The sequence below is a fragment of the Chrysemys picta genome, chromosome 1, assembly GCF_011386835.1.
Source record: "Chrysemys picta bellii isolate R12L10 chromosome 1, ASM1138683v2, whole genome shotgun sequence".
Classification (NCBI taxonomy): Eukaryota; Metazoa; Chordata; order Testudines; family Emydidae; genus Chrysemys; species Chrysemys picta.
The window spans coordinates 113,187,369-113,201,401 of NC_088791.1; the positions used below are offsets into that span (position 1 = coordinate 113,187,369).

The 14,033-nt window shown below is 43.6% G+C and overlaps 1 protein-coding gene across 10 annotated transcripts in view; it reads left to right on the top strand.

Annotated features, from left to right (window-relative positions):
• The window catches only part of BCL2L13 (BCL2 like 13), a 105,527-nt gene that overhangs the window by 14,341 nt on the left and 77,153 nt on the right, over nt 1-14,033 (top strand). For 8 of the 10 annotated variants that reach the window (XR_010598288.1, XM_065583294.1, XM_005288018.4 and 5 more), the window contains one exon: nt 6,337-6,444. The exons of the other annotated variants lie outside the window; for them this stretch is intronic. Coding sequence is in view for 7 of the 8 variants with exons in the window: in XM_065583294.1 (XP_065439366.1) it covers nt 6,337-6,444 (108 nt within the window). In the remaining variant the exon portion in view is untranslated. The remainder of the gene's footprint in view (nt 1-6,336; nt 6,445-14,033) is intronic. 10 annotated transcript variants of the gene reach the window in all.

The window sequence follows — 14,033 nt, forward strand, 5'->3', positions numbered from 1 at the left end:
ACTTTTTTCCCTTTAACTACCATATAGAAATACACAAGTACTGAATCAGAATTACTGAGGTTATCTGTCAGGGTTTGCAAAAAGTAGAGAAATCAAGGGGGTAGTATCAAAGTATTTTTGAAAATTGCGACTATCTCTGTTCACTAAGTTCATACTTCAATCTGTACAATTAATTTTTTTGTCTTTAATAAACAATATCTGTTTGTACTTTGGTGTCAGTGTAATTTCTGTTGTAATTTTATCTCCTGCTCTGTGAAGGGACAGGCACCTGAGTACCAAGACACCCATGCATTGTCGCCCTTACGATTTATCTGTTTCATAAGCTTTTAGTGGGAAAGCATGGGTTATTTGGCTATCACAGGAGATGTGACCATGCCATTTCCTAATCTTTGATAACTACATTTTATTTCAATAAACGCGCATTGGGTAAGAACAAAGCCACTATTTGAAATAGACATTTTCATTACGAGAACAAAAGATTCCAAGAGGAATCAGTATTTTTCTGTATCTCAGATCACTTTATGCAAACATAGAAAATAACTTTGAGTTTGTTTAAAAGTGGGGAGGAAATGGAGAATCCTCTAAGCATTTAATTAAAGATCAATACTGAAACTGAATTAAGAACAAAATGTCAGTACAAGTTTTTGTATTCAACTGACATCCAAAGCTAGGAGAACACAGAGCTTCTGAGTAAAGATAACTAGCTAACAAGTCTGCTATTTAGAGAACATAGACAAGTTTGCTTATGCTGCAGAGGGATGTTCTCTCAGACATGCTCTTTGTTGTTCTAGGAGAATGATACTTTCAAAATTTGTTCTTTCCATCCCCATTGCTTTAAACCTGCCTCATTTCCTTCAGCAAACAGACAACCAACACTGGTAATCTCTTGCCATCATTACTCAAACTTCCTTGCTGCCATTCACACTTTTCTCTCCATATCCCCACCTTCCTATCTGTTCATATGCCACTGCCAAAGTCAACTTCCTCTTTTCCTTTTTGCCTGTTTGGAATCCCATTGCTTGTCATCAGTATTTATTTATTTATTTATTTATTTATTTATATATGAAAAAATGGAGCTTGAATTTTTTATATACTTTTAAGGCCCTACATAACCTCACCCTACCTTCATCTCTCCTCTCCATCCTCTTTTTATCTCACTCTTGGTGTCTCCTTTACTGCTTTCTGTGCTTGTAACAGTTTTTCGTTTCTTGTTGCTTAACAGGCAGCTCATGCACAAGTGTCTGGCATTCCATATGCTTGATCGTTATGATTATTATTTATATTATGACAGGTTTCAGAGTAACAGCCGTGTTAGTCTGTATCCGCAAAAAGAAGAACAGGAGTACTTGTGGCACCTTAGAGACTAACAAATTTATTAGAGCATAAGCTTTCGTGGACTACAGCCCACTGCATCCGAAGAAGTGGGCTGTAGTCCACGAAAGCTTATGCTCTAATAAATTTGTTAGTCTCTAAGGTGCCACAAGTACTCCTGTTCTTCTTTTTATTTATATTATGTGTGGTATGAGAGCCACTAAATGCAAATGAAAAAGAGTTGTTTGGGATCCCCCCAATGGTAAGGAGTGAGAACTTCCACTCCTCAGAAAGAAGCAATATAGGGAATGATAATGTTGCATTTTCATGTCATTAAGTCTGTATGACAGTATACATTGATACAATATCTTGTCACCCATGCTGCAGTACAGCATCAGGGTCTGATTTTTGTGGTACTCTGCAGCTCCATTTGACCACTTTGAATCTTCAGCTGTTTGTGGTTGAGCACCACTACTTTAGAGGATGAGAGGATTCTATCATTTTGTTGATGTATGTTGCCTATCACTTAATCTTAGTCTCAGTAACTATAAAGTTGCTTGTAGTATTCTTAGATCTTTCTAGGGGAAACATTTAATATAACTAACACTTGGCTTGACGTACTACTTATTTTATGGAGTATTGAGCCATCTGCGCGTTATTTAGGAAGTGCTGACTGTGTGGTTGCTGTTGCTTTGGCTTAAAAAGCAGCAATTACATCAACTTTAGCCTACTGATCTTGAAGAATAATATATGGAGATACACCTATCTCATAGAGTTGGAAGGGACCCCAAAAGGTCCTTGAGTCCAGCCCCCTGCCTTCACTAGCAAGACCAAGTACTGATTTTGCCCCAGATCCCTAAGTAGCCCCGTCAAGGATTGAACTCGCAACCCTGGGTTTAGCAGGCCAATGCTCAAACTACTGAGCTATCCCTCCCCCTAAAGAAGGAAACTAATATGGCCAGTTCTGTTTCAGACATGTCCACGCAGACATCTACTACAGCAACCAGAAGACAGCCTTTAAATAGTCTCCTGCGAGTATCCCCTTTGGTGTGCCAGACTTCAAGCATCCACACTCTTCACAAGGGGAGACCACGTGACCTCAAAGATTACTTGAATGAGTCTTTGAGCTCCAGCATCCCTGTTGCACACTGTGCCTTGCTGCAGCCCAAATGAAATCAGACTCCTGAAAACTTTGCCTTCTTAGGGAGCAATGTACTCAGTAAGTTTTTTGCAGCAATACCCAGAAACCTTTTCAAAGCAAGGTAGCATTTATTAGTCAACTGGAATACAGTGTCTGGAAGTCCTTAGGTTAGCATGTGAAAAACAGGTTCAAGTCAGATTCCTTAGGCAGAAGCCATAGCCCCTTGAACTTTTTGAAACTTTGCATTTTTAGAGAGAGGTAAGTGATTGCCTCTGTGTACACAAATTTGCAGAGGGACAATAGGGTTGAGGTTTGTTATTTCTCACCTCTACATATTTATTTATTTGATTTATTTATTTGAAAACAAGCATGTTATCTCTGGAGACACAAATCCACAGTTTGAGAACTGCAAAACTAAGCATCTCTGATAGTGCTCAGTCTAGAAGATACAGAGTCCCATGGGGTAGATAGAAAGATTAACCTAAATACTTTATACAGAAGCCCCTGGAACCCCATAAGTTTGGGTCCCTAATCTATGAACTATTGGAACTCATTTACAAAACTTTTCTTAAACATTACATGAATATATTGTCTCATACTATAGAATTTATAATCCCTATTCCATGATGATACATTATAGCTCAAAGATATCTTAATTAAAGCTATTTTTAGATAATTTTTCCTCAAAAAGCATTTTATCAAAAAAATCTGATTTAAATAAAAAAAATCCAATTTTTTTAAATCATTGATTTTTTTTTTTTTTTTAAATCCACCTTGCCCTGCTTTGACTTTCTAGTCATTAAGTGATGATGTTCTTTACTGGGGCTCCCGTTGTCTGTTCTGAATTCTCCGTTCTGATGTGTGGTTCCAGCCAGTGCTTGTTAAAGTATCTGGTCTCATCCCGGAGAGAATATGGGACACTTGGGCATGTCTCATTCTCTTCTACACTCTGTGTATGATGCATAAACTGAGATGCACATATGGATCATAAATCTATTAACAAAAACTCGCACATTCATCACACACACCCATGATTAACTTGTGCAAACTGGAGTGCAGTGATACAAATTACTGTGTTCTTTGTGCTTTCCTCCTGTGAGGAAGTGAAGGGCCCTGCAAGATCCACTTGCCAATAAAGGTTCTGCATTGGGTTGACCTTTTATCCTTGGAAAGGTAAGTTTGGCTCCACGTGGATCCCCTATCAGTGCCACTTCCGGGTCAGCCACGGGGTATCGCTTGAGATCATCATAGGATACTTCCATTTCCCCAGAAGCTGATACTGAAGTCTTTTTCTTCTGGTTACTTCTGAACAGCTTTGAAAACTACTTAAAGGGGTACTTCTCTTTTAAGACCCTTCGTATTGCACTGAACTGTTCTCTGAAATTGGGCATGTTTCTTTATATTGATGGGGATCAAGAGAATGGAGCTGCAGGAAGCTGGAGTCTGTTGATCTTTGCAGTGTTTGCTCTCTGTAGAGTCACTGAGCCAGAGAGGTAGATTTTTTTTTTTTAATGCTCTGGCACCGCTAAATGGTTTTATACTGTTGGAATCTGCTGCTGTAAAGTTGAGGGTGTTGATGAGATGGAAACCATTGACTTTGCAGCATCAGTTATCAAAACAATTCTTTTGTACGCTGGCAGCAGTGGGATTTGCAGCAGTGGGATTTCTCTTGCTCACATTTTCCACATGACTTGTTATCAAGTATGACAGCTTGTCATGTGCAATCAGCATCACGTTAGTCACATGAGAGGGTCGTTGTCTACACAGGCTGCTGCCTTCCTTCCAAGCAGGGCAGGGTGAGGCATATATTAAAACAGGAGGCTGTATGTGTATGTACTTGTTGGTTTTGATGGTGAAGTTGTACTTCAGTGATTCCAAGAGGGGATATTGAGGGAATTGATAAAACTTTAGTGTGCGGCTGCTCATTACCCAAAATAAGGAAGAGCTCTTCTCTTGAATTTATGGTTCAGGGTGAGAGAAAAAGTGTTTGAGAGGAACTTGGGAAGCTAAGGAAAATAGTTTGAGCGGAGGAGATAGTTGCATAATTGTGGGGCTGAGAAAAATGAAATGGGACTGGCCATCTGCTGCATTTTTGAACTGTTCACATCAGGAACTGTAAACCTTTTCCGATGACTCATGCATTCAGTTGGCATGAGTGTGCTTCACACAGGTAGCTACAACTGGAGAATAGCATATGTATATGAACAATTCTGAAGTTCCTACCATGCTCAGCTAGATTGATTTTAGGTAAACACTTCCAACTCACTTTTCAAATACAGATGTCACTGGAAGCAATGCTAACGAATATTACTAGGCTGTTTTAAATGTCTAAAATGTGGGAAACAATGATCATGAATAGAATCACCATGGAGGGTACAAAGATGAAACCTGGAGGGACAGAGTGGAGCCTCTAAAGGAAAGCTGAAGGTAGTAAGGAGAGCTAAGAATCAGGGGAACATAATCATAGAAGCCTAGTTTGTGGACAAAAGTTATTGACACTGTTGAAGGAAACAGAGATCAGAACAAATAAGGACTGATTAAACAATTAAGAGTTGCCTGGAAGAGTTTACTTATTGAGCAGTTTTTGAGTCAGCAGTTTTTGGAGTTAATGGACTGGAGCACATTTTAGAGAACTGGAGGAAAAGAAGTAGAGAAAACAAGAGTAGACCGTTGGCTTAGTGAGCTCGGGAAATGACAGTACTTAGATGGAACAGAGATCGTTAGGACGAGGGAATATAAAGGCTTCTTTGAAAGCTTCTGGGAAGGAGCTAGAAGAAAAGTGTTAAGAATGGGGGAAAGGGAAGGAAAAAAAGTTGGCTAGGAGTTGAGAGTCTGATGTGGCACATTCTTTCTAAGCACCTGTTCTTTGTGGCTTCTACCTTTTCCCAAAGAGCAGCTATTAAGCAGCATTTTTGTTGGCTCTCTCTCAGCCGAGAGGTGAACTCTTTCCAGGCAGTTAGATTAAAATCCAATTAGCAGTTTCTGAAAGCCTTGAATGTTCAATGTGTTTTCACCTGTTCAGAAATAGTTTTAGACTTTTCCGGTTCATAAGTCAAACACCTGGGATATTATACCATTCTGAACAAAGACAAGTGTTGTTGACATGTCTGAAATAATTTGGTTTAGTTGTTAGACTATCTAGAACAAGACTTTGGAAGCTTTGCATTAGATGATCTGTTGTGACCTGTAGACCCTATATGAAAAGGAGACCATAAAGCCCAGAAGATAAAAGGGCTGCCTAATAGAGATTTTGGGATTCTTCAGTACCTGGAGTTTGAGGTGCCTTTTGTTGGTTGACCGCTTCCTTGGATTTTTTGTGTATGTAGTTCTGTAAAGTTTAAGAAATATCAAATTCTATTTATTCTCCGTATTTAGAGGAGACAGATGGTACTAGATAAATGTAACTTCTGATGCTGTCTGCTTTGATTTGGTGTAGTTTGATATGGTTTTGACTGACTGTAGTTATTTGCATATTGCTTATTTGCATCCTCTGGCTTATGATTAGGATGGTTTTGAAAACTACTCTTCAGTTCATTTTTGGATTTAAAATAGTGTTCACTATTTGCCGTTTGTGGCCTTCCTTTTAGTTGTTTACTAATTAATTTGTTAAACACTTTTTACATATTCTTATTTAAACCAAATAGAGTATTCTGCATGTGTGCAAGACAGACTATTATATGGATTATACATTGATCATGTAATAAAGCTCCATTGTAATATATTTAAAAAGAGGTCAGACTTCATGTTGCTGTGGGAAGTTGAACTCTGTTTTGTGCGACTAAATTCTAGATTCTTTACACTTAAAATATTTTATATCAGCCACCATTATTTAACTCTCCTGGCAGATAGTGCACCTTTTGACCAACTTCTCTGGTTTGTTTCAGGGCCCCAGCAGTCTGTAATACCACAAGCTTTGGAGAAAGAGGTTCTAGAGAAGCTTAAGACAGAAATCGAGAAGGAGCTAAAACACCTTGATGAAGAAATTTTGGAAGGTCTGTGCTTGTTTGGTGGATTTCTCCCCCTCCCCCCATTTATTTCAGTTGATGCAACCTTATGTTATAATGCTACAGTTCAAGTATGTGCATTCTCCATGGTAACGTGTGTGCATCTGTGCACTCTTGACCAGAGATTATAAATATCAGGGTGTGCGCCTGTGCAAAGCAGCGCCTTGTGCTCCCAGGCAAGGACATATAAGGAGGCATGGACATGCTGCTGCTCCAGTTCTTTCCCAACCATCTCCAGCTTGAGATGGAACAGTTGTGGTGTCTGCTGTTTGCATCTTCTTTCTGCCTTTCACATTTTCTTGTTTATTTTATTTACTTAGCTAGTTTTTATTTGTTAGTTTCTCTTGTTCTCTTAGAGCACAATGTGTTCTTTAGCCCCCTCCCTCGCCCCCCCCCCCCCCACCGGTTTCTTTTTGCCCCTGAATTTCTTGCATCACCTGTTCTGGCCTATGGCACTTCTCCAGATTATGCCGAAGACTGAGTCCTGCCAGACCCATCACAGGTCTCTTCCCTGTAGCGATGGGCTCCCTAGCTCTCTGGTGTCTCGGAGAATCTCATGTCCCATCCAAGTGTAAAGTATGCACTAGGTTTAAGGGCAGGTCCTGCAAGGATAGAGAGGCTAGGATGAAGCTCCTCTTGAAACATGCTTTAGCTCTGGTAGGGGTCTGTTTCTCCCCCACTATACATCAGCTTCAATCTCTCAAGCTGCACAGTTGACTTCCAGAGCTCCAGAGGAGGTTCCAGAGATGAAGCCCTCTAAAAGAAAAAAGCCCTTCACCCCTTTTTTGAGAGTATCCGATAGAGAAAGTCACTTATTACAGCTAACTACCCAGAGACCTTGCCTCCCATAATGGGTACAACTGAGTCTGCAGCTGACACTGGTACCAAAACCTTGGTAACACCTAAGAAGTCATCTCGATAGGAGGTCTTCAGTTAAATAGTACCGAGAGAGACCTGCTTTGGTACTGTCTGATGCCTCTAGTCACCGACGTGCATCTAAAGCCAGGGACTCTAAGGGCTGGTCCACACTAACCCCCCCAGTTCGAACTAAGATATGCAACTTCAGCTACGTGAATAACGTAGCTGAAGTCGAAGTACCTCAGTTCGAAATAAAAGGTACTTACCGCGGGTCCACATGCGGCAGGCAGGCTCCCCCATTGACTGCTCGTACTCCTCTTGCAGAGCAGGAGTACCGGCGTCGACGGCGAGCACTTCTGGGATCGATTGCTTACTGTCGAACCCGGAGGTAAGTATAGACGTACCCTAAGACTATCTCAAGGGCTTTGGAACAGACATGCTCTTGGAAACATTGAGATCAGCCAGACTGACCCCTGGCTCCCTGTCCAGGACTGCCCTCCATGAGATATAAACACTTCAAGCACAGAGATATCATCTCGTCTGCCTTTCTGGTATTGTATGCGGCATCCCCAGTCCTACATCCGTCCCCATTATCGTCTTAGGCTATCATAGCCCACCAGCACCCTCTGGATTCCTTTGCCCTGAGGATCTCCTCATCTTGGAGCAACTGGAGTCCCCGTCTTAAGGGGTACTGTAAGAGCCTCTCCCCCAGTGCTGCTTCTACAGTTGGTGACCAGGGGCAGTGAGTTATATAGGTCCGTGATGCCCGGGCTCCAGGAATATTCAGGACTGGGGGGCCCGGCTCCACCAATGTTCGGAGTCGGGTCTCTCCCCTGGTCCTGCCTGCCACCTCCGCACCTCCAGCTGAGTGTCCCCTGCCTGCCGCCCTCACGCTCCTCCCCCAGGCCCTGGAGCATCCCTGCCTCAAGCGGGAGGCTGCCCTGCTGCTCCGCGCTGCTCTTCCTTGTTGCTGCTGGTGGTCACTGCTGCCTACAACACAAGAGTGATGCCGGCGGCAGGCTGAGACGGCTGCCGCACCTGCGGGGGGAGGAGGCTCATACATGATTGGCAGCCCTCCCCTCCCCCGGCACCCACTGGGAGACAACGCTGAGGGGGCTTCCGGGAGATGGAGTCTGGACCTCACTTGAGCAGCTGCTGGGGCTTGGGTGAGTGTCTGACCATGTGATCCGTGCCCCCCCCCCCCCCCCGCCCACAGCCACCACTCCAGGCAGCCTCATCCCCCATGAGGCTATGGTGAGGGACAGCAGGTTGCAGCAGGGGAGGAGGCCCCATGTGATGGCAGCCCCCGGCACCCACCCACCACAGGGGAGGCAAGGGGGCTTCCTGGACCTGAGTAGCTGGGGCTTGGGTGAGTGTTGTGACACTCTGCCCCTTCTTCCCCCAGTCACCGCTCCTGCCCCATGCTGGGCAATGGGCAGCCCCATTCCCCCACCCCCAGTGAAGCTACGGTGAGGGGCAGCAGAAGGGGAGGAGGCCACACATGATGGCAGCCCACCCCCGGCACCCACCACAGGTGAGGGGAGGGGGTTTCCTGGACCTGATAGGGGCCCTAGGAGCATGTGCGGTGACAGTGGTGCAGGGTGAGCGTGCTGCTGCGGGGAGGAAGAAGGGGGCCCCTCCCCTGGAGCTCACTGCTGCTGGCGGGGAGAGTATTGAGGTTGAGGGGTGTGCTCTCTGGCCCTAGCCCTGGGGCAGCTTTTCTGCACCCCAAGCTCCTCATCCCTGGCCCTGCATCCCCAGCCAGAGCCCTCACCCCCTGCACCCCAACCCTCATCCCAGCCCTGAGCCCCTCCTGCACCATGAACCCCTCATCCCCAGAGCCCTCACCTGAGGGGAAAAACATGCAACTTCAATTTGGCGATCAGTTTGGGGTATGATCGTGGTTAGCACAATACTTGATTATTTTACTCTTTAAATTATATAATTGGTTGTATATGGGTACAACAAAATATAATGTATTGAAACAGGCGAGTGCTGCTTCTGACTTTCCACTTTTAATTGGCCCTTGTAATCTTGTGGCGCCGGCGCATTGTAGCTTCATTTTATCTCAGCAACAAATTTTTGATTTGTAGGACCAGTAATAATCAACAATAAATACATTCTTAATAAAGTTACCCAGTGGAAAAGAAGAAAGGGTAATTCATCAAGTAATGGCCTGAATTCGACACCCAGCTTTCAGACCGAAGTTATACAAAAGAAAGATGCGGCAAATCTATAAGATAAGAAGTTTTCAGCAATCTTGGCTATAATTTTTACATGGTTGGAGTACAATAGTGAATTAGACAGAGCTTTTTGCTCAGTCTGCAAAAACTGTTCTGAAAAGAAGATCTTAATATTTTCTACGAAGGCCAAACCAACGTTTATTTTGTCCGGATTTCAAAATTGGAGACACATTGCGTGGTTTTACATCATACGAAAAATCCTCCTGTCACAAGGAAGCGGTACTGAAGTATGCTGCTCTGCAATTGCAGGTAAATGTTTCTGCACTAATGTCGGCCAGTTACAGAAAACAATCGCAATCAGCTAGGAATGCACTGCACAAAATCTTTAACAGTGTTCAGTACCTAGCTCAACAAGGAATAGAACTACGTGGACATGAGGGATTCAAATTTGATGCAGCTCTTGTTGCTACGCAGTACAGATTCAGAGGAACTGAGACTGTGGCTTAGTTGCACAAAATGGCTGTCACCTGAGGTTAACAACGAAATAATCAAAATGATGGCAATGATGGTGCTAAGACAAATTGTGCAAAAGATAAAGGCTTCAAAGTTTTACACCATTGTAATGGATGAGACTACTGATTTGTCAAGAAAAGAACAAGTAAGTTTTTCTTTAAGATTCTTTTCTAGTGAAGACTGGGAGATTTTATTGGGTTTTACCAAACTGATGTGAAGGATGCTGCTTCTCTTTTCAAAATTGTGGAAGATACATTTCTCTGCTGTGATTTGCACTTTTCTGATTGCTGGGGACAGTGTTACGACAGAGCTAGTAATGTGTCCGGCAAATTTACTGGATTCCAAAGCCAAAGTGAAGGTCCAGAGCCAAGAGCGGAATTTGTGCACTATGCTGCACATTCTCTTAACCTTGCCACCCAGGGTATCCTACATAATATTCCAAAATGTCGTGATATGTTTTCGATGGTGAAAGATCTCAATGCCTTCAGGGAGTCACCAAAGCGTATGGTAGCATTCAGAGAGTTTCAGAATGAAGGGGAGCCTTCTTTATGACCATTGTGCCCAACAAGATGGACACTAAAGATCAGTAGCATTAAATCTCTACTCCACAACTACAAGGCCATGATTAACTGCCTAGATTAATTTAGTTACTCTTCAGAAGAATTTGCCTCAAAATGTAGTGGATTCTTGAAGCAACTTCAGTCTTTTTCAACGTACTTTACACTAACAATTCTTGTGAAAGCCATGGGTCCTGTAGAAGAAGCTAATGCAAAAATTCAAAGCCCAAACATGTCATTGGCAAGCGTTATGAAGGAAGTTGGCCTGTTGCAAGAGGTGTTGAGCGGGATGCGCACCGACTCATCATACAATCACTTCTGGGAATCCACAGTAGGGAAGGCAAGAAATCTTTATTTAGATGATCCTACACACCTGAGAACGTAAGCCACTGATATGGCTCACCATGGAAGCCTTCCTTACACCTTCAGTGACCCCAAAGAATATTTTCATCAAATATATGTCGGGATCATTGATGCTTGCAAAGTTGCCATTGAACAGAGGTTTTCAACAGAAAGCTTTACATTCGCAGTAAAATTAGAGAAGGATATAACTGATGCAGCAAATGGCTCAAAACAGGACATTGTCCCAATAAGTGAGCTTTCCATGGTGACATTAACATGAAGAGGCCATCTCTCCATTTAGAAATGTTGAGTGATATTTGCAGATCAAGAAATTGCTAGTTTAATTCGGTGAACGAAGTGAAGCAATTTCTGAAACAAAACGAAGGCTTGAGTGACATGTCAGTTACAATTCTCCTGATATTATTCTACACAATTCCAACTACAACCTGCACCACTGAGCGATCATTCAGTTGCCTGCGCAGACTGAAAAATTATTTGTGAACGACAATGGGCTAAGAACGTCTAAATCACTTGGCATTTCTGCACATTCATAAGAACTCTACCTCTGAATTGGACATTTCAAGTCTCCTGGATGACTTCATTTCAAGAACTGAACAATGACAAAAAGCATTTGTTGCCTCCGAAAGAACATCACAAAACAAGGGCTACATTTGTGTTAATTTTGGGAAGTATTTGCTTTTGAGGGTTATTGATCGTAGAGTGCCTGGTTGTTTCCATATTCAAAAGAATATTAATAAAGTTGATATTCTCAGTTAAATAATTTTTTCTTATGATAGTGATATTGTGCAATATAGGAAAACTGTTAAACGCTTATGTTTCCAGTCCATTTTTCCATTATTTTAAAATATATATCGGCTTACAAGGCGTGTGTGTGTGGTGGGGGGGTGGGGGTGGGGGGGTTGCAGGACTTGGACCTGTAATGGGCACCACCAAAAATTATACAAACCTGCCGCTTCTGTTGGTGACTGAACCTTTATGCACAAGAACAGGATCTGATCCACTGCCTCTGGTACCAGTACTAATGCACAAAGCCCCCTTATTATACTTAGGGGATGACACTTGAAGGTTTCCATACAGGGCTCTGTTTTAGCACTGTTAACACCCTGCTTCTCTAGGGACATACCCTGAGGTGGCCTTTCCAGCAGACGCTTCAGATTCCCTGGAAACAAATGTCCTTTGCAACCCTTCTCCTATCCACTTCTGCAGTGGGCCAACAAGAACACCTGTTAGTACTGCAGCAACCACCAGCACCACAAGATCACTTCCCGGTACTGCACGTTCCCATGGCATCTGAGGAGACTTAAGAGGAGAGACACCCATTGACTGAAGAAGGGTCGACCCTTTTAGCCAAGTTAGTGTCATCCTGTGGTGAGGTGGTAATGCCACCACCGCCTTCCTATGCAGATGACTTTAGGGCCTTCCACGACTTAATAAAATTTCCATTTGAATCCCTTCAGATTCCTTTGGCGGAGGTCCAGGAGTTTCAGTGTTCCCTAGTGGATATTTTGCGTAAGATTATATACGTAAAATATCCAGAGTAAGATCACCCTACCCATCAATGAGGGCCTGTTATCACCAGCATATACTCTGTAGCAGGCACCTGCCACTATTCTGTCTACTTAAAAACAGGCAGGCAAAAGATTACATTCTGACCAAGATAATGGTGTATGTCTCCCATCCCGTCACTGACCCTACTTCACAGTAGTTATGTGGCAAGTGTCCTGGTCTCCTGAGGGAGGTGCAATATACTGTGGATGACCTCCCGTTTGAAGAGCCCAAGCTCTTCAGTGGCCACAAAGACTCCTTGCTCCACTCCTTTAAAGACCCTAGGACAACATTAGATCTACGCTAGCTCTATGGAGCCCTCTAGAAGGGGATCCAGACCCTCAGAGAAGGGGAACACCATTCTCCATGACCGCTCAACATACACTTTCTTGTAAGTGACCATTTTGATAACCTGGTTGAGGGCCTCAAACAACATCTTCCTTTAGATCTTCTGCTGCACGATTCTGCCATCTGCCATCCCTTTGGAGACTGCCTATCCCACTTCCTACCTGCTTGAGAGCTCATTACCTAAGACAATTGAGCTGTTTCCCCATGAATTTGTTGGTAAAGGGTTCTATTCCCTATATTTCCTGGCTTCCAAAAGAGGCGGTGGTTGGAGGCCGATTGTTAGACCTCGGAACCTGAACACCTATCCCCTATTGCACACATCAGGATAATGATCCCTGGATTGGGAGGACTGGTTGATTGCCCTTGATTTCCAAGATGTTCACTTTCATGTGTCTATTCATCCCTCCAAGAAGCATTTCTGCATTTTGCCATAGGCTTGGAACATTACCAATAGCTTGTCCTTTCCTTTGGGCTCTCCGTGGCCCCAAGGGTGTTTATGAAGGACCCTTCAGCAGTAGTGGCCCACCTGCATCAGTGGGGCTTTGCGGTCTTTCTATATTTGAATGACTGGCTCCTTAGGGGCTGCTCTGCCCAAGAGGCTGAGTTAGCAATGGCCCAGGCCTTTCTGGGCCTCTGCATCAATCTAAAAAAGTCCACATTTACACCATTCCTGAAAACAGACTTCATTGTGGCCATGCTAGATTTCCTAACTGGCAAGGCTTACCTGCCCAAGGACAGATTCTCCACTATGTCCAGCCTAATCTCTGCTCTACAGCACAGCCCACAAACAACTGCAAACAGGACCTGCCAACACCTCCTGGGCCACATGTTGGCTGCCACATCTGTTATGCCGCATGTGAGACTGCACTTCAGATGTCTTCAGGCATGTCTAAAGACTACATATGCTCCGAACAGAGAGAGCCTTTCCAAACATATTACCGTAAGTCACTGAGTACTGGATCCTCTCAGGTAATGGAAAGGCCGTCTGAAGGTCTGCATGGGAACTACGTACACATCTGCCATGTTCAAAAATCCTCACAACAGATACCTCTCTTGGGTTGGCGAATGCACCTACAGGGTGCCAAGACGGACTGCACCACATCAACATCCCAGAACTAAAGGCAGTCCGCTGTGCATGTCAGCACTTTCTTCATGTCATAGAGGGACACTTTCAGGGCAATATTGGACAACAGGCAGCTATGTACTTCAT